Source organism: Petaurus breviceps, unplaced genomic scaffold (assembly GCF_028583685.1).
Source record: "Petaurus breviceps papuanus isolate PSGF00001 unplaced genomic scaffold, PetGlider_PUasm1.0 226, whole genome shotgun sequence".
In the NCBI taxonomy this organism is placed as follows: domain Eukaryota; kingdom Metazoa; phylum Chordata; class Mammalia; order Diprotodontia; family Petauridae; genus Petaurus; species Petaurus breviceps.
Window position 1 is genome coordinate 5741751 of NW_027185890.1, and position 21614 is coordinate 5763364.

Sequence of the window (21614 nt, forward strand, 5' to 3'; positions counted from 1 at the left end):
CTATCTATCTATCTATCTATCTATCTATCTATCTATCTATCTATCTATCTATCTATCTATCTCACTTCCCTCCAAATACCCTAATACTGAGAAAGGGCTTATTAGTTACAAATATCATCTTTCAATGTAGGAATGTAAACAACTCAACTTTAATAAGACCCTTATGATTTCTCTTTCCTATTTACCTTTTCATGCTTCTTTTCAGTCTTGTATTCAAAAATCAATTTTCAGCTCTGTTGTTTTTCTCAGGAATGCTTGAAAGTTCTCTATTTTATTGAATGTCCATTTTTTTCCCTGAAGAATTATTCTCTTTTTTGCTGGGTAGGTGATTCTTGGTTTTAATCCTGCTCCTTTGACCTCTAGAATATCATATTCTGAGGTCTCTGATCCCTTAATGTAGAAGCTGCTAAATCTTGAGTAACCTTGATTGTGGATGCAACATATTTGTTTTTTCTTTCTTTCTGGCTCCTTGAAACATTTTTTCCCTTGATGTGGGAACTCTGGAATTTGGCCATAATGTTCCTAGGAGTTTTCCTTTTGGGATCTCTTTCAGAGGGTTTTTGGTGGTCTCCCTCAATTTTTTATTTTATCCTCTGGTTCCAGAATATCTAGGCAGTTTTCCTTGATAATTTCTTGAAAGATGATGTCCAGGATCTTTTTTTGATCATGGCTTTCAGGTAGTCCAATACTTTTAAAATTATCTCTCCTGGATTTATTTTCCAGCTAGTTGTTTTTTCCAATGAGATATTTCACATTATCTCCTATTTTTTCATTTTTTTGACTTTGGATTATAATTTCTTGATTTTTCATAGAGTCCTTACCTTCCATTTGCTCCATTATAATTTTTAAGGAATTATTTTCTTAAGTGAGCTTTTGGATCCCCCTTTCCATTTGACTGATTCTGCTTTTTAAAACATTCTTCTCCACATTGGCTTCTTGGCTCTCTTTTGCCATTTAGAGATAGTATATTTTTTAAAGTGTTATCTTCTTCAGAAATTTTTTGGGTTTTCTTTAGCAAGCTGTTGATTCATTTTTCATGATTTTCTTGCATCACTCTCATTTCTCTTCCCAACTTTTCCTCTACTTCTCTTACTTGATTATCAAAATCCTTTGAGTTCTTCCATGGCCTGAGATCAATTCATATTTTTTTTTGGAAGTTTGGATATGGGCACTTTGACTTTGTTGTTTTCTTCTGGTTATGCATTTTGATCTTCCTTGTCATCAAAGTAAGATTCTACAATCTAATCTTTTTCTACTGTTTGCTCATTTTCCCAGCCAATTACTTGACTTTTTAACTCTTTGTTAAGACAGGACTCTGCTTACATTGTATGTGTGGGGGGCACTGTCCCAATTTTCATCAGTTTTGTGTAGCTGTTTTCATTGATACTTCTAGGGATCTGTAAATTTTCAGTTCTTCCAAGGTGGTATGATCAAAGAAGAGGTGTTTGATCCTCTCCTGGCCTGTGTTCTGGTCTGTGAGTGACCAAAAGCACTCTTTTCTACCTTGGAAATGTGAGAAGGATTCCTTCTCTACCACCATGACGATTTCTGCCAAGTTCGTGATTCACCTCACCCCAAGACTGCCACCAAGGACTGCAACCCAGATCCAAGCATGGGCAAAGCAAGGGATCTCTGAAATCCTTCTCTGATAAGTCACTTGGTCCCTGCAACATCTGTGGGCCAAGAGTTCCAGAAGCAGCCACTGTCACCCCTCTGGGGCTGAAACTGGACCATGCTCCTCTCTCAACCAGGTCTAACAGACCTTTCCTACTGACCTTTTAAGTTGTCTTTGGTGTTTTTGGGTTGAGAAGTCTAGAAACTGCCACAGCTGCCAGTGATTCAGTACTCTGAGTCCTGCTCTAGGCTCCTTGGGGTCTGGTCTATGCCGACACGTTTTACACTGGACTGTGCTCTTCTCTCAGCCTGGTGCAACGACTTTTCCTGTTGACCTTCCAGGTTGTCTTGGACTAAGAATTTGTTTCCTTTTATCATTTTTTGGGTTCTGTTGCTCTAGAATTTGTTTAGAGTATTTTTTACAGGTATTTAGAAGGGTTTGTGGGAAAGGTCAAGCAAGTCCCTGCTTTTGCTTTGTCACATTGGCTCTATTCCCTTCTAAAACTTTTTATTAAACACAAAAGGCATCTAGTAAATGGTTACAAAAATGTTGGTGTTTCTGACCAAGTAGTCTGAATGCCAAATGAATGTTTACCTAAAAAATGTTTACCAAATGAATGTTTTATAGACAACTCATACAAGGCAAGCACTCACATGGAAGTCAGAAGAAGTAGTACCAGGACACTCTTGAGGTCTGTCTAAAGAATTTTCATATCAATTGTTAGGATATGGCAGACATCGGCACAGTACTGCCCAGCATGGTGTGCCCAAATTAAAGAATGGGCTGTGCTCTATGAGCAAAGCTGAATCACAATAGCACAAAGGGAAAGTAAGATGTATGAATCTAGAGGTATCTCCATCCTGGATGATTTGTGCCTGACCTGTGGTAGAGCCTTCCAAGCATGATCAGTTATAGTCAAACACAGCATACTGACTCCAACATCATTATGCCATTGGTCCTCTTTAAATATGAAGGATGGACAACAATGACAAAGATGATGAATATAAAGAAGTATCTGGAGAAACTTGCATAGAGCATGATTTTTGCAAGGACTGTTACTGCCATCAAAACAAGTTATTCCTTTTATATGTTATGGAAAATCAACTCATGTCACAGAAATCTCTTTATTCAATTCTCTTGACTTTGGTACTATTCTTATAGTGGCATAGCTATAGCCAGGAAGAAGAATCTGTTTAACCTTTAAAGATCTTTCTATTAACATTAGTCATTGGAATAGACTTTTGTGGAATGACATGAAACTTTTCCACTGAAATTTTAGGAGAAAACATGAGTCAAAATTATTTTTTGTCTCTATAATGTAAATGAGGCCTTTCTTCAAACACGAACTCTTTGATTTCAATGTAAGGGAATGGGAATATTGGCTCTTTTTATGAAAACACATAAAATTTTATTGTTATATTAAAGAAGAATAATCTTCCCACCCTCTTCCCACTTTGATGCTATTCAATGAAAATATTAGCTCAGTCATTTCAGTCCCCACTTAATGATTTGTTTTTAAATGTAACCATGTGATTCTGTAACACAAGGTTTCAGTTGAAAATTTAGACAAATTAACTTAAAAAAAATCAAAGCACCAGGTATATGTCACTTGCTTCATTTCACATATTGCTGGATCCTCCTTTAGATTTGATACAGTTCTCTTCAAAATAAGAATTAATTTCTAATCATGGTTTCACACATTTAGAACCAGGAGAGATGATCTAATATAATCCCCTTATTTGACAGATGAGGAGGCTGAGTTTCAGAGAAGTTAACTGACTGTCCAACATCACAAAGGTAATACAAAGCTTGAACTCACAGCCACATCTTCTTATGCCAGTTGCAGTGTTCTCTCCATTTGAGTTCTACTCCCAACTCTGTCCTTTAAGAATCTTTGACTTTGGACAAATTATTTAATCTCTTTGAGCCTCAGTTTCTACATCTATAAACTGAGGATAATGATATTTGAAATACCTGTCCTACAGGTACATCCATCCATCCATTCATCCATCCATCTATCTATCTATCTTTCTATCTATCTATCTATCTATCTATCTATATCTATAGAGAGATACCTGTAGTATATTATTATATAGAAGACCAAATTAGGTAATGTGTGTTAAAAGATTTATAAGTGTAAATTGCTGCATATACAGAGGTCATTTATTATTTTATTGCCCAGATAAATAATCATCTTTACCTAAATTCATTGAAGTTAATGTCTGTTTTGTATTTTTCTATGTACTCAGCACCTACATAAGGCTGTGCTTAGTAGTAGGCAATCAATAATGTTGACTGATCAGTTGTAAATTTCTCTTTTCTGTTATGGCAGATATTGTGATTATGATTTTGGTTGTAGTTTTACACATCACATAAAAGGCTAACAGAAACCAGTAATAAATAAGAAATCTTCAAATGAAAAAAGTTATTTTCCTTATTAACATTCATTAGCAAATAAAAACTTTATAGATTAGAAAATAAACCACCTAAAAGATTTGATAAATGTATTGAAATATTTCTTCCAATATTACTTCATTCCAGAGATAGAGATTGCTGGTTTAATTTAAAGAGTATTCTTTGGATACACATACACAGACATGCATGCACACACATATAAATATACACACAAGATAGATAAACCCTTTATTACATGCTAGGCATAACTGAGGGGAAAGACTATATCTATAATCCAGGACAGCAGTTCTGAAAAATGCATGCCATTGCTAATGAAAGTGACCAGAAGAGGGAGTGTGAGTAGATCAGAGCAAATCCATCACCATTTTTTGAAACAATCACAAAACAACTCAACCTGTGTCTTGCCTCTGAGTCAAATGAAAGTAAAAATTGATGGGGAGTCTAGGTGGTGCAGTGAGTAAAGGCCGGCCCTGGAGTTGGGAGGACCTGAGTTCGTTTCCAGCCTCAGACACTTAACACACACACACATACACACACACACACACACACACACACACACACACACACACACACACTAGCTGTGTAACCTCGGGCAAGTTACTTAACCCCAATTGCCCTCCAAAAGGCAAAAAAGAAAAAGTAGAAATTGACACTTAGGGTGTTAACCAATTGTTGGTGACTCAGAAAAGGGGAAATTCATAACCCCTACATTATAATCCCTTTTAGCAGACTTTATTGACTCATTCATAGTCTGCAAAATTTATAATCCTTTTTTATAATAACATATTACTCTTTTTTCTACCATTTTGCTGTGGATGAAAATCTATTGGGATAACTTTGAAATGGCAAGAAAAAACGGAATTCCCTAGATTTTTGAGGTTCAGAACCTTTGTAAAAGGCATTAAAATACTTTAGATCATTCTATACAGAAATGAACTACTAGATCATAAAGCAAATGCATACAATTTGAACATATTTTAAAATCACATGGAAGCATAACTTCAGATTGAGTAAGATATTTGTTGCTGACCTGTAAACAACAAAGTTAGACTGATAGAATAACCTAGAATGTTTTCCAAGTTAAATCACCAAGTCTAATTTGACCTAAAGAGTCAGGGCTCCAAAATGAGTCAGGTTTTACAAACAGTGACTGAAATCTTTAAAAGATAGCCTTTATGAATGTACAGATCTCACAGTTATTAACACCAGTTGAACAAACTACCAACAACATTGCTTTAACTTTCCAGGGATATTGTGAGATGAATGAATAAAGTACATTAAGTTCCTAAATATGTGCAAAGTATTGTACTAAGTGCTGAAGATACAAATAAGGAAAAAAAAACAGACAAGATTCTCCCTACTCTTAAGGAGTTCACATTCTAATTGGTGGAGACAGTATACATAAGGCATATCAGCTGCAAATCATATGAAAATTCCCCATGGTGTTAGACTTCAGTCAGAAAGGTTTCAAAACCTAGCTCTAACATTCACTAGTTTTACAACTTTGGACAAGGACAAATCACTTAACCTTTGATCCTCAGTTTTCTCATGTGTTAAATAAAGATACTAACACCCATAATATTGACTTTACAGGATTATTGGGGAGAACAAATGAGATAATCTATGTAAAATGTTTGTGTTATTTAAATCAAACTATCAAATACTGTTTGTGTCAGTTGTTAGTAATTAAACACAAAAGAATAAGTGTTTAAAAATAAGTGTTCTTTATACTCTGATGCTTCTTACCTAATTTTAATCCTAGAAATTTGGGGAAATATTTACTGGTGAATTATCTTTTAATCTATTGCCCCTCTTTCTTCTCTATATCAGTCTTTTTCAAAGGATAAAGATTTTTTTAAACATGTTTTCTTACAAATAAAATGTCTAAACTCTACTTCAGGCCTTTTGAGGGTTCAAATGTTATATCCCCCATGTCTTGAGGTTTCATTTAGGATTCTTCAGTGAGTTGTCAAACCTCAAGTCTTCCTATCTATCTTTTTGGTCTCATTTCACATATGCTTACGTCTGCATGGAGATTTTATTTTAGCTTCATATTAATCTTCTGCTGCTGCCTGAAATGTGATCTTAACCAGAGTATTAAAAGAGACAAGGAACAGTTTAAAAGATGCACAGTCCTTGTATATGCTGAGGAGCATACATTACAACATATATTACAATATGACATTCTCATGTGATAATATATCAAATTTACAGTTTATAATTGACTTTCTCTAAAGATTCATTGAGTCTGATTCATCTAAAATGCTGAGACATTTTGACACCATCTCTACTGTAAAATGGCACATTATTAAAAGTGATAGCATTTCTATTTACTAAATGACTGAGAGGAAAACTCTCATCCAATTTCTTCTCATAGAGTTCAATCAATAAACCTATAATAATAATAATAACTCACATTTATATAGTGTTTTACCAAGTTTACTAAGTACTTTTCCTCACAACAACTCTATGGGACAGGTAGGAGAAACAATTATAATCTTCACTTTATATAGGAAAGGGCTGAGATTCTGCCAGGTTATATGACTTATCCAAGGTCATATATCTGCCCATTAAATAACCAGTCCTAGAGCTGTGAGTTGTCTGACTAAACACTGAACTCTTTCTACTATACCAGGATATATATCAATGTACATTAAAAAAAAAGAAACAATTTGTTATGATAAAGACATGGGCTGAGGAGAAGAGATGAGTGGGAGAGGATCCTACCTATTCGGGTGGGGTGCAAGATAATATTTGTATAAGAATATGAGTAAAGGATGCTTAAAGATTGACTTACATTTCATCTGCTCTCTTCTCAGAGAATTGTGGACTCTTATATTTTATTCTCTATCCCAATTTGATTAAATTCATACTCTGAACCCAAATGTGGAAGAATCAAATAAAGATGAGTCCATGCTCTCCAAAGAACTGAATCAAGATGAGTAACTTTGCTAATACACTTCAGTATTTTAAACTTTTGTTCTCCTCTCTCTCTCTCTCTCTGTCTCCTTCTCTGTACTCTCCTTTACTCAAGGAACCAAAGTTCTTCCTTTTTTTTCTCCCTTTCTTTGACTTATCCTTCTTATATTTACTTCGAAGGAATCTCTTCGTCTTCTACAAAAACTCTACCTATCTAAATCAGGTACCAACAAGTAGCATAAAGAGACTCTTTGATCTATTTGCAAATTAAAGTCACTCTGTATACATATCTTGGTTTCATTAGCATTTTCATTTGGTTTTGCATACCAATGGGGGAAAAAACAACAAAACATAATTTAGATTAGACTCTAGGGGGAAAAATTATGGAATGTAGTCTGGCTCAATAAATGAATTTGTGGTATTATGGAGAAATTTCTGAGAACCATTTTAAGCTCTTAGTATGCATCTGGGCTGTCATAGTAGATATGTACAGAACTTGAAAGTCAGCAAAACTCCAGCCAAAATAACTTCTCAGTCTGGGTTTAGACCACATACTATTAATATTGACATAAAAAAATATTTAGCAGCAGGCCAGAAGAAACGGAACAGTTGTTTTAATGAAAATTATATTATGATAACTACATTTAATTGGTGAGATTTTCCCAATCACTAAAAGATTATTATATTCTTGTCAAAATACAGACAAATGGTAATCAAATATTTTAACGTAATGCACCCTATCTGTACTGCTTTATGATTATAAGGTCAGAGTTTTTGAGGTTGAGGAAGAATCTAAAGGAGTTTTTCTGTGATAATTAAGAATGGAGTGCTAGGGACTCTCCCAGCAAAAGTTGCAAACCAAGGGAAGCTATTTTCAAGTGCCTGCCTAACACCTACTACTTTGATAACCCAGTATGTCATACCCTGCACCTTACCCTACTTTTTGCCCTGCCTTAAAACTGATTTCCTCCCTAGAGTAATGCATGAACTTTCAGAGTTGGAAGAGACCTTAGCAAATGATCTATTTCAATCTCCAATTCCTTTCAAGTAACTTTTTTTGTAGCACCTTTTACAACATGGTTGTCACATAGCATTTGGCTGAACTCTTGTCAAATTGGGGAAATACATACTCCCAGCTCTTGCTTTCTATGGGGTGCAGTGGTCTTGTTCAAGGCTCAATTGATCTTTCAATGGTACTAAAATCCTAAGGCCTGCTTGTCCAATGTAAAAAAAATATCATCCTTCTATTGATGTCATGGGTCTTTTGTCAATTAATCAATATATCCTGAATTCTGTTATTCTGATAGAGAGAGAAACAGAGAGATACAGAAAGACAGAGAGAGGAAAATTTGTCTTTTCCTCTCCAGTATCCCATGATATGTTTAAAAAATAATTCAATTGGAACTTCTAATATGCTGTGAATACTTTTTCTTTTCTTTCCTTATATGGGTCTTACATTCTGACTGCTTTCTCAGCCATTTTATAAATGTGCTGAAAGAGCCTCTATTTCTGAGTGTGGCTTAGGTGAATATTGGCCAGCCAACACATGCCCCTTAGTGTGTCATTGCTTACATAACTCATTTGTAAAGATAGGTCAGTGAAGGATTGGTCTCTACCATCCATTTTCCCCCCTCCTGGTGGCTAGAAAAATGGATTCCAGTTAGTAGTTGCTTTGACCCTGGGAAGAGAAAAGACCCTTTCTCTTATAAGAAATCTTCTAACGTGAATAGGAGGAAACATAAGGAGGTCAGTTGTCTGTTCTCTATGACAGGTCCTTAATCTGTAAAACCACAAGCAGCTGATCACATAAGGTCATCCAGTGCTAGTCCTTTCACCCGCCTGTTCTCTTCCACTTTCTTTGACAGGCTGGGTTGTACCTGCCACCCTAGTACCTTCCCTTCCACTCTCTCAAACTTCCTTCTTACACCAAGTTCCCTTTCCACAGAGCGTTCCTATCACACACGCCCAGGCTCTCTCTCTAACATTGCTCAAACATTCTGCCTTAGACTCCCAGCCAGCCGTACACGCCCTGTGTGTGTGTTTCTCGCTCTAACATAGAAACACACATAGAGAAGCCCACGGATACGTGCACGCTCGTCGTGGACCCGCTTTTTTGTCTTGTTTCAACACGCAGATACAAACTGTCTCACATCATTGAAATGTAAAGGGGGACGGGGGGGGGGTGGTGGGGGGTTCTTCAAGGACTCCTGAGCTCAATGTCACGCACGGGAGTCCGGAGAAAGTGTTGAAAGAAGGGAGGGAGCAAAAGAAGGAAAAGGCGCTTTTCCACCAGCAGAGGGCAGCCGAAGGGAAGGCAGCGCCGAGAGAGCGAGGTAGCCGAAGCAGCAGCCCGAGCGAGGCAGGCTGGAGAGAGTCAAGAGACTGGGTTCTGCTCGGCTCGCTCCATCGGCAGCTGGAGCAGCTGCAGAAACGCCGCGGCCGCGGCGGCGGGAGCAAGACGGGGAGCCCAAGAGAGCAGGGCAGCAAGCCTTGTCTCCCTTCTGACTTTGCTTCTTCTGCCTTCCCCTTCTGCGAGCCTGGAGCTCCGCTCCCCCACCGACCACGTCCTCCAAGCATGGAAGGCGCTGGGAAGCTCAACTCCTCATCCAGCAGCCGGGACGACGGCAATAGCGTCTTCCCAGTGAAGCCCCCCGCCTCCGGAGCTGGGGCCGCCGGGGCCGCGGCAGAGAAGAACCTGGGCAGCCCCGCGGGAGGCGGCAGCGGGGGCAACACCAAGGAGCATGGCAACTCCGTGTGCTTCAAGGTGGACGGGGGCAGCGGCGGCAGCGCGGGTGCGGGAGGCGAGGAGCCAGTGGTGGGCTTTGAGGATGCCGAGGGACCCCGGCGGCAGTACGGCTTCATGCAAAGGCAGTTCACCTCAATGCTGCAGCCGGGCGTCAACAAATTCTCCCTCCGCATGTTCGGCAGCCAGAAGGCGGTGGAGAAGGAGCAGGAAAGGGTTAAAACTGCAGGTTTCTGGATTATCCACCCTTATAGTGATTTCAGGTGAGGGGGCGGGGGTCTGGTCCTTGCCCCACCTTCCCTCAAATTCACTTCCTCTCTCTTGAGAGGAAAGTGCCTCCTTCCCCCCGGGATTGGGCTGGGGGCTGGCGGCGGGGTGGGGTAGTGGTGTCTGCCTCTGCCATGACTGGGAGTGCCTCACTTCTCTTCAACTAGTTTCTATCAAGTCTAGGATAGAACCAATACTTTAATCTTGACCAACTGTTAGGAGAGCGGTTTCCTTCGCTCAGACTTTAGTTGGGGGGGAGAGGCGAGAGCTACCACAATCCGAGAGGGTTCAGTGGAAGCAGGGAAAGTTTTACCTGTAGAAGATGCAAACTGTAGAGCAGGGGGCAGAGAGATGCCCAGGATCTCTCAACACCGCGTCTGGTTGTTTTTGGTATGCTTTCTTCTCTCTTCTCTAAGATAAGTCGTGATTCTCCTCTCCTCCCTTTCCCCATCACCACCAGGGAAGGAACATGGGACTAAGAAAGCTATTTGTGTGAGGCAAGGGAAGCATAGTGATAAAATTATGTATCTTATATCATGCTTCTTTAGGTCCTGTTGGTCCTTTCTGCAAATTCCCTATAGATTTTATATTTTTTTTATGTGCACAGGGTATCTTGCCACCACCTTCCTTTAAGATAGTGTGATATGATAAGGGTAAGTAACAACACTTGGACCTTCCCTGGCTTTAGCTTTCAAGAAAATCCAAAACCTAGATCAATGCAGAGCCCCGCGAAGCTCAGCAAAAGCGTGACAAGAAGCTTCAGGCTCAGATTAAGTTCCCCAGGAAGGGAAAGGGGGCGTTTCTAAAGTCCCCCCGTGAGACAGAGCTACACCCTTATTTGACCTTGACTACAAATCTGGCTCAAGTTAGGAAATCTTGTTCTCTCTTCTCTCCAGGTTACTTAACTTAAGATAAACCTGGAGAAAGAAACGAGGGAAAGATGCAGCCTGTTAAACTCTTCTGCTAGTGTGGAATTCAAGCCAAGGACAATGCTTCCTGGTCTTGGCATTGTAAAAATGTTCTCTTTACATCGGTCTGGAGATTGTCGAGCGAAGGTCGTGAAACTAGATCCTCTTAGCCTGCACACACCCCACAGCCACTTAGATTAGCTTCTGAATGCACTGATGGATTTTCCATTTAATAATGAAAGGTGTTTTTAAAACAACAACAAGACCACGTAGTTCCTATGTGTCTCTGTCTGTAGATGAGAGGCAATAGTTAACTGATTTTAAAAGCGTCAGTATTTACTTGTTGTTTGTTTGGCAGGAGATTAAAAACACCTCCACTCAGATCTGTTGATTGTAAATGTAAGCAGTTTGTTTTTAATAACTAGTTTGTGGAAAGACATGTTAGTGTGCTGCCTCAGCAGCTTTGTAAGTCTTTAAAAAAGAAAGCCACTTGAGCTATGTGAGAAAAAGAAGGGAAAGAATTTTAAATTTAAGATAAACAGGAGCTGTCCACTGTTCTGAATGGCAGTAGCTGTGGAAAATTCGGCCCACTGCCAAGCACAACCTTAGGATTGCCCTTGCCTTCCGAGAAATTTGCAGCATCTTAGAAATTAGTAACATCTTTTATCTATGTATAGAGATATAAACTTGCATATGTGTATGATTTTCTGGGAATGATTTTGGAAAGGACATAGATGAGATCGTAGAAGGGAATGTCAGGATCTGTTAACCTTTACAGTAGAGTTAATTAGCAGTTTGCTTTGAAGGATTCTCACGTTGAATACACTAAACAATAAAATATGTTTCCCACATGACAGAGATATATTTCTTGAGTTAAACTTGGAAATATCCTTGCTCAAAAGGTAAAGGATTATCATGTTTTATTTCATAAAAAGAAGCTGAAGGAAAAAAAAAACACGTCAAAATATTATCTTCCCTTACATTAAAATGTACATAAATTTTATGTATGTATGCTTTTAAAAATGGAAGTGGTGCCAATCCAGTCTAAGTAGCAAGAATAAACATTAACACTTAACTAATTTGCACATTTATATGTAAATAAGCATGTTAAAGTTTTGAGAGAGTAAAACTTTGAGTGATAACATGTTAAGATCCAGAAAAAAACTGGGAGCTGAGACAAGAATGTCATCCCATGTTCCTGTGAATGAATGATATACTCAAAATTTGAGGGTAACCAGAGGATTTATTTTTAAATGTTGATATTTTCTTTCCTTTCTAATTTGTTTTGAAATGTCTATCACAATAGGTAACTTTTCCAGTACAACAATGGCAGCAACTTTTACTGAAATAAATGGAATAATAATGTGTCTTTATTACAACTCACAGAGAATCTGCATCTAGCTGTGGAAAAAAATCAATGTCAGATTTTGATTAGGTAGCTTTCTCTTGGATTAAATGGAAAAAGCTGTCATTTTCTGTGGATTTTTATTAAATAAATAATCATTACTATTAAGGTATCAATTGAACATCTTTGATATTGACTTATAATGTAGGTTCCCACTGTATAGTAAGGAGAAAAAATAGCTGAAGGTATAATTATGTAATAATTACTTATGATTATTTGAAATATAAAAGTCACATAATACTTTAACACATTCTTCCCAAATGCTTTCAACTGTCTACCTTTTTGCCAAATGTTGGTAAATAATTTATTTTTTAAATCTCTCCCCACATAATTAATACCTGTGATAATACAATAATGTACCATTAAACTTTAGAGTGTCTTGTAGTACCAGTTATTTAAAAATGAAAGTTGTATGAGTCCTGAATAAAAGACCAACATGGCAAATTGTAAGGCCTTCTTCTTAGTACTTTACATTCCCTAGTAATAAATAAAACTATTAGGAAAATGCATTAATATGGTTTCTTAAATGTTTGACTTACCACCATGAAGTAACTTAAACAATGAGAATAATGAAATTTAACAGGTCAATAATCTTGCCAGTGAGGACTGATGAGGCATAAAGGCTATGTACTTGTATTTTTTATGTCCTATTTAAATGGCAGGGGGAGACCATGACCCTCAGTCTTAATAGACATTTAACACTGTTTTATGTGCCACAGAGCCCTTGTTCTAGGATGTGCTGCATAAAATTAATATGGATATACTAAAAAAGCTGACACTGCACATTTTGATGAAGATTTTTGCCATTCATACATCTGATATACTTTCACCTGTGACAACGGGGGATGATGTAGCTGTACACAGACTGTGAATTGGGAGTAGCTAGTTCTTTTATTCCATAACTGGAGAATCTGAGAGTGCAAATGCTGTATCTGACAGGTGATCCTTTCCAACATTCAAGTAGGGCAGCAGAGGTTCCCTTTCTTCTCTATAAATATAAGACAAATGATGCTATCATGGCCTGTTCCCTTCCCCTCTAAATGAAAGGGAAGTGGCAGATTAGGCTGCTATGATGTATAAAAAAAAAAAAAAAAACTAGAAAATTTATCTGATATCTTAATGTTTTTTTATAAGAAAGTGAGATCTGATCATTCAGTTGAAATATTCATTTTGTAGTTGTTTTTGTACAATAGGTTATGCCATGTTTTAAGTTCTTTAACCCTGAACTGTTATGACAGATACTCTGATATTTCAAATGGATTGCAATATTTATAGAAATAAATTTGTTTTTGACCATTGCCAATTCTCTGGTGACTCTGTGATGGCCATTGTAATTTCTGGATGCCCATTACTATGTTGGATAGCATGTAGATATTTTAACTTAAAAATCATTTGAATCATGTCATGAGAACACATTGTGTTCTGATAAGGTAGGTAGACTGATAACTTCTTAACTCCCTCCAGTGCCTTTCATTAACTAGTATGAACTTGGGTGTGAAAAGCTTATTGTGTACTACACAAACACTCCAGAGGCTATGATTCTCTTCCTGATGCATGTTGCCACCATTTCTGGCACTCTCATTCTGTTTTGTATCATGACCAATCCTGTGTTAATGCTGGAATTCTCCATCATTGGTGTGTACGTCAGGGAAGGGAAGTTCCACCTATATTATGCAGCTCAGTCATAAAGGGACCACTTTTTTTTTTCCAGGAGCCTCTCATAAGAAAACAATTCAACCTTCTGGGGTTTAAGGTCTAATTAAGGTCTAAAGTCTTTGCACTGAATGCATGCAGTCAATTCTCTGGAAAACTTTCATTTTCTTACTATCCAGCTTGGATTACTGAGTATGGAAGCCTGCACAATTTTTGTCTTCCTAGAATTTTAATATTCTTACTCACAATTTAAACAAGTGTTTAAAATCATTGAATCTATTGAAAGTACAAGAAAAAAATGGATTATGTATTTAGCTCAATTAAATGTTTAGTGGAGGATATAGGGCTTACATTGGTTCATAGTTAATACTCTGTTATGGGGAATCTCAATAATACGCTAACTAGTTAAAACTGTTAAATGACCTAAATTCTGTCATTGTAGTTATGCCAAATGATTACTTATATTAGAGTGACAGCTCATTAAAAATACTTTCAAAATATCTTTTTTCTTGGTTAAATTTTCCACCAACAAGTGTCTCTCCTTTTTAAAAAAAATGTGGAGAACTGGTTAAAATGAAGACTTATGACAAAATTACATTTGAAATATAGAATTTTGTCATATATAAACTTTTATTTCAAAAACTAAAATTTTAAAACAATCCCTAATGTATTGGTGGAATGTATTTTTATTTTTTGAAATGTATTTACTTGATTACTAAAGTCAAGAGCATTTAGAGATTATTTAGGCCAAAGGTTCTTATTCTGGAGTCAGTGACCTTAAAAAAAAGGTATCTTTATCTTGATATAATTGATTTTCTTTTTTAATGTACTCTAAAGCATTATTCTGAAAAGGATAGATTTCACTAGACTGTCAAAAAGGTCATAATGCAAGAAAGGTGAAGAACTCTTGATATGCTCCAACCTCTTCACTATACGGGGTAAAGAAACTGAACAGGTGAAATATTGGCAAAATTAGAATAATTCCTCTACCAATGTTCTGTTCATGAAAATCCCTCTGTCTTTTCTATTACTTAAAAACAAGAAATTTTGCTACTATTAAGTACAAATAGAACCAATTATGATAAGATACATTATGAGAGAGAGAGAGAGAGAGAGAGAGAGAGAGAGAGAGAGAGAGACAGAGAACTGAACAGAGAACTGTAGCATTCATTCCTACTTTATATTCCACAGTAAATAAATGGCAATACGTGAATTAGGTAGACACCATGTATTTTATAAGCACATTTAAGGGTAATGAGGCAAAAACAGCATTATTCTTTTCAGTTGCACTAGACACTTGAGTTTCACTTCTAAAAATAAATTTCTTTGTGGAGAAAATTTGATTTGAAGCCTACCATTAGGTGTTCAGAGATTCAGAGAAAATTTTTCATTTTTTCACTTATACTCTGGGAGCCTCTATCTTGTTCTGTGCAAAATTTTCAAGGCCCTGCAATTTGTTCAATTATTTTTCCTTCCAATTGTGCTACCTGTAAAACAAAACAAAAAATCTAGTACTTTCAGGGGAAGTCTGTGTAGTTATCTAAAGCTTTGTAACTCGGGCTTATATCTAAAAATGAGACACAGATAAAGGTTGTATTAACACAGCCAAAGCAAAGATGGTTGAACCATTATCTGATTAATTTGGGCAATGGGAAGAACAAAAATAATCTAATACAGACTATTCTATTCAGATTTACTAGATTATCATTCCATATTTTTCAGACATTTTCTCTTATACATCTGTCACTTTGTAGGCTCATGCATTTAGAATTGTGAGGTATATTAAAGGTCATCAAGTCCAACCACCTCATTTTAAAGATGAGGAAACTGATGTTTAGAGAGGATGTGACTTGCCCAGGTTCATACAGGTAGTAGGAATATAAGGTAGGATTTAAAATGAACTGTCTCTTGAAAATTAGTTCAGCAAAATGATGAAAACTTGTATGCAATATGTGTATATATGCACAAATCTAGCTTATATAGATGTTAGTAATAATGCACAAATTTTAACTTTAAAGTAGTTTGACACATGATTACTAGTCTTATTTGTCAGTCTCGAGTCACACTTCAGTAGAATTAACTATGAGCTATACTCAGATCAGAGTTCTATTCCCTGTTTTTTCTCCGACTAACTTTGAGACCTTGGGGAAACTACTCATCCTTTTAGAGTCTCAATTTGCTTATTCTGAATATAGGGATAATAATATACCTAATTGCTTCTTACCTCACGTGGCTGCTGTTAGGAAAATGGAAATAATGTATCAAGCAGTTGAAGCTCCCTAGAGGAAATACATTCGATAAATTCAAGGTGTTTGTGTAATACATGAGAAAGACAAGAGGCAGATTATGTATCTTTCAAAAATGTAAATGCTTTGTGAACCCTGCCAAAAAATTCACAGGATAAAATTAACAGTGCTTGTCCAAGAAGAGGCTGATACTGATGGTTCAAACAAAATAAATTCACTTCTGAAATTTGACCTCATCCATTAAAAAAAATACTAGATAAATTACATACATGGTGACAGAAAAAAGGACATCATTTTGATAACCCATCACAATGTACATGTCAATGTTATTGCTTTCCCTTCAATTCAATTCAACAAACATTTCTTAATTGCCTACCATGTTCTAGGCATTGTGCTAGGAATTAGAGATACAAAGATGAAAGACTAGAGAGACCCAGACCTTGAGGAGTTAGAATCCAGAGGCAGCAAAATGGAGTGGATAGAATATTGACCTGGCATCAGGGTTACCTCACTAGCTTTACATATTGTTTCAGATACTTGTAAGTGCTATAACCCTGAAGAAATCATTTAAACATTTTCAGCTTCATCTGTAAAATGGGGTTGATAATACAGGAGGTCCCAATTAGGGCAAATAAGGAATTCTTCAAAGTGAGGTATTTCTATCATATATTTCCATTGTATTGGAATCAGATGTCATTATCTTATAATATTAAGATAAACCATTTCAAGGAATTCATTATTCTCACTAAAGAGGACCTAGCTATAATAGCACTTAAGAGGACAGTTTAATGGTAAACCATCCTATAAATGACAATTGTTGTTTAAGCAAAAGGGAAAAAAAAACACTACTATTATCAGCAGAAACCTTAACTATAGTCTAAGATTCATTTTTTAGGTGTTCCATTCTATGTGAGACAAAACATCAATCCAAATACTTCATTATATATATGTGACTCTCTTCTTACTAGTCCATTTGGAAAATATATATATGATAGGACTGTCTTTATTCTTGTTTTTGGAGTGTTAAAATATTAAACTTTCACAAATCACTTTAGACAAAAATATCAAGTGTATTTAATCTTATTGTTTAAAAACTAACCTAGATATATTGTGAGAGCCTCATCCTTGAGATTGACCACAAGGTTATGATTTTTTTTTGTCATAGCATTTTTCAAAGACATTCTAAAAAATCAGAAAGATTTTGACTTGCATTAGTAAAAGTTGTATTTGACCTGATGAAATCAGTTTCTTGTAATATTAAAGTATTTTTAATCTAGAATTTTTATCCCTTTCTATTCACATTCCTTCATTTCACAGTTATATTTTAATTTATTGATGTAGACAATTTTTTAATGTTAGTTTAAAGAAGTAATATTTCTAAGTAGCTGAAAACCACATAAAATACCCTTCAAATTTTCCTCTGTTAACTCAAAATTTATCAATGTATTGTATTCTATTATGTCATTCATGTATTGTCCAATTTCACTCAGTACTTGACACAAATAAATTGACTTTCTTCTCATTAACCTGGTGTAATGGTAATGGGAATTTGAAGATCTTCCCTGCTCCTTAATAAGCCTAAGGGAATATGAAGACCTTCCCTACAATGAAGATATACCCTGCCCCCTAATAGGCTTAATGTAATCACATTGAGCTTGTTGTGGGAGGAGTTTGCTGAAGAATGGAGCAGAGCCCACAGGAAGCTGGACTTCAGAGCAGCTAGAGACTGTAGGGAGGAGAGGATGCATCTGAGGGAGGGAGTTAGGCTTGTGAGTAAATGTTGGTGTTTGCCACCTGTTGTGACAGCTAGGTTTGTGTTGATTTGTGGGAAGGCTAAAGGATGGTGTGTCCCTCTGTTATGTTGTGGTGCATTAGCTTCTGTATTGCTATGATGGATTTGGTTTCCTGGTGTTGGGATTTGGTTTTCTGGTGTCTGAATAAATGTTTTGCTTCTGTCTTACATAGGGAGAGTCTGTTATATTTTGTGATCGATCACTGTGCAGGTATATTTATAGTGACTGTTGGCTTTTTGAATATTGCATTGGCGCTACACATGGGAGATCACAAAATAGAAGGGAAAATTACTTGGAAATGGAGTTAGGAGGTCTGCATTCTAGTATCACTCCCTTCTCTTACTAGCTATTTTATTTTAGGAAAATAACTTGATCTCTCTGTTTTCTTGTCTGTAAAATGGGATTAATAATACTCACATGACTAACTCACATTCCTAATGAAATAGTGAATAGGAAAACTCCTTATAAAATCTAATTTGGAGTACATGGTAGTAAACACTTTGAAGTCTTTGGAAAAATTTTTTTTTAAATGTTATTAAAGTTTAGAGAAATATGAAAATTCAACATAATGGTATACATTATAGTTTGGAATAGATGTCATTATCACCTTTGGTAGAATTTTTGGGTACTTCTTTAGAAACTGAGAAGACTAAAATGATGTTTATGGAGTTTGGAGAGTACTAGAGAGAAATAGTTAAATATAAGGAAAAGATCCAGTAGAGGCTTGTAACTAAGGACTGAATTTTTCTAAAATAAGTAGCTCAGTGACTGACGGACAAATATCAGAGAATACATTAACTCTTTTTAATTCAATGTAATTTTTGGCTACCTATTTTGTTGATATCCCTTGATAAGGGATACAAATTTAAATAAGAAATGGTTCCTGATATTAAAGATCTTATAATCTGTTAAGAAGAGACTGTAGCCCAATTTTGAGAAACCATGTCTCTTGATTTTTTGGACTCAATTATTCATGAAACCTGAAAGTTACTGGGGAGGAAACATTTCATTTGGGCAGGTAGGTGTTGCAGTGTTTAGAACACTATTTCTGAAGTCAGGAAGACCCGAGTTTAAATGTGACCTCAGAAACTTACTAGCTGTGTGATGGGCAAGTCATTTAACACTGTTTGCCTTAGTTTCCTCATCTGTAAAATGAGCTGGGGAAGGAAATAGTAAACCACTCCAGTATCTTTGCTAAGAAAACCCCAAATGGGGTCATAAAGAGTTGACATGAATGAACAACAACAATTTATTTTTTTGTTTGGAATTCAAAGTAATTTGATAGAAGGTCTGAAATACCAAATAAGAAACTAATAATTAGGGCTTTAGACACATGTTTGTAGCAGCAAGCACCCCAAGCGTCCTCAGGGTTTGCAGCTACCACAGGTTCTTGGATCTGCTTTGTTAAAGGAAAGCAACTCAAAATGGGTTAACAAGCTTACTTTAATCAGTCAGACATATATCATTTACCTTGTTCAGGAGAAAAGGTCAGCACCCTGAACCTCAAAGTATACAGGCATAATTATCAAGACATTAACAGATCAAGTAGACAGCTTTCCAAACTGTCCAACCATTACATCCATACCCAGTCAACATCTGGGTTTCCACATTCTGGGTTTTTCAAAGCCGGGGGACTCTCAACAACGGCTTCCCAGAATTCAGATCAAATCACAGAACACTTCTCAAAGTGAGTCCCAAAACAAAGCTACACATCAGTGCTTATATAGCCTTCTCCTGGCTCAGAGAATGTAACAACCTTTTTGACCCACTGGCCAATCAAAAAGTATCTACTGAAAAACAAGCCTCCCTCCCCAGGCTTCTGGTGCACTTTAGCCTAGGGGCAGGGAAGATCTTTAAATCTGCATTTCCATTACAATGTTCACTAGGAGAAGCTTCACACAATTGTTTGCTCTTTTAATGCATCTCTGATTTCACTTACATGTATTTTTCAATGAATGATGTAACTTAGGCCCATCCATTCCCTATTATCCTGTTCAACTCTTGTCCATAACTTCCAATAAATCCCCCATAGAAGGTCCACACAACCCGCTGATAGTCTTCCTTAAGGTGTCTTGATATATTATTTATAGCAATGAGATATTTTCCATCAAAGAACCCTTGTTCTCATCTTGTATTCTTTTCTGATTAAAACATTTTCAATAGTATCTTTTATACCACCTATCTTGCTTAATCCTCCACCGGTAATGTGTTACAATTTACTAATGATTAAAGAATTACATAATGCAGAATCATTTTTTGTCTACAGAATCCAAAATGACATGCTTTTTTAGGATTTAGATATGAAAAGAAACTTAAGAGATCATCTGGTTAAATGGCATTATTTTACAGATATACAGAGAAATTATAGACAAAGAGGTTGAGTAATTTGTCTATTATCACAGAGTAATGGATTCCTGACTCAAATCCTTATTTTTCTGTATTACATAATTATATGATCATGTTTGGTGTGATTATTGACTTTCTATTACATTAGAATGTGATGCCTGACTTGTCTTTGAAGTAGGTACCTTTTAAATCATATCATTTGGAGGATGAACTCAAAATTATTCCGCAAGCATATTGCTAATATCTGAATTTCCATAAGTAGAAATTTATACTTGCCTAAAGTATTTGAACCCCATTAAAATTCAAATTCCTCTAAGATGAATTTTGTAAGTTATTATCAGTCACTTGTTTTAGGGTAAATGAGTTTATAGGTGTCAGAGATAGCATTAGAATGGAGAGTGCTTAAAGAGTGTCAATGAGTACCATTGAGGAAAGACAAAGTAACTACCTCACCATTATTTTCAGCTACTGAATGATCATGTGTAAAAACCTATAGCACAATACAATAATGTTTCAAGAGGTATTGTCTTATGAATCATATGAAGAATATAGGTGGTGCAGTGAATAGAGCACTGGCCCTGGAGTCAGGAGGACCTGAGTTCAAATCCAGCCCCCAACACTTAACACAAAAAACTAGTCAAGTGACCTTGGGCAAGTCACTTAACCACAATAGCCCTACCTTCTCTACTCCAAAAAGCAAAACAAACAAACAAAAAAAGTCATAGGCCTAAGGAGATTCCTATGCATCTATAATTTGTGAAAAGGAGAGAACAGTTTATAATCCTTGTAGATATCTTTTGACATAACAAAAAACAGAACAAAACTAAACTGGAAGGGAGGTATTAACAGGGTGGAGAACTATTTTATTAAGAAAAAAATATAATATACTTTCACACAAAGTTAATATTTCTAAAATATGATATTAGGGAAAATACTAATAGTTCATTTTAAATTTTCTATCAGTTTATTCAGATGTGATTATTTTTGTAAAAAGAATGTAAATCAGTTGTGATCTTCCTGGATATGAGCAAATTGGAGAAACTAAATTACTTTTTTGGAATCTAGGGAATGAGAAATATGGACTGACTGGTCTATGGATGTCAAAAGATCCATTAGATGCTGAAAAATTCAGTTAATCAGTTTTGTTTTTCCAATTTGCTGTCAAGTGACTAGTTTGGGTGATTTTTCCCCTCCCTTCATAAAACAGACTCCATAGCTATGTATCCTGTAGAAAAACCCAATATACATGAACTTTTTTAACTGCTTGTCATTTTAACCTTCCAATTATGTATGTGTTTGAGAAT

The 21614-nt window shown here is 36.2% G+C and overlaps 1 protein-coding gene across 2 annotated transcripts in view; it reads left to right on the plus strand.

Annotated features, from left to right (window-relative positions):
- HCN1 (hyperpolarization activated cyclic nucleotide gated potassium channel 1) overlaps positions 1 to 21614 on the plus strand; it is a 671121-nt gene that overhangs the window by 87742 nt on the left and 561765 nt on the right. The window contains exon 1 of one of the 2 annotated variants that reach the window (XM_069095306.1): positions 9142 to 9955. The exons of the other annotated variant lie outside the window; for it this stretch is intronic. Coding sequence (XP_068951407.1) covers positions 9525 to 9955 — 431 coding nt within the window. The 5' untranslated portion in view covers positions 9142 to 9524. Of the gene's footprint in view, positions 1 to 9141; positions 9956 to 21614 lie in introns of those variants that run through there. 2 annotated transcript variants of the gene reach the window in all.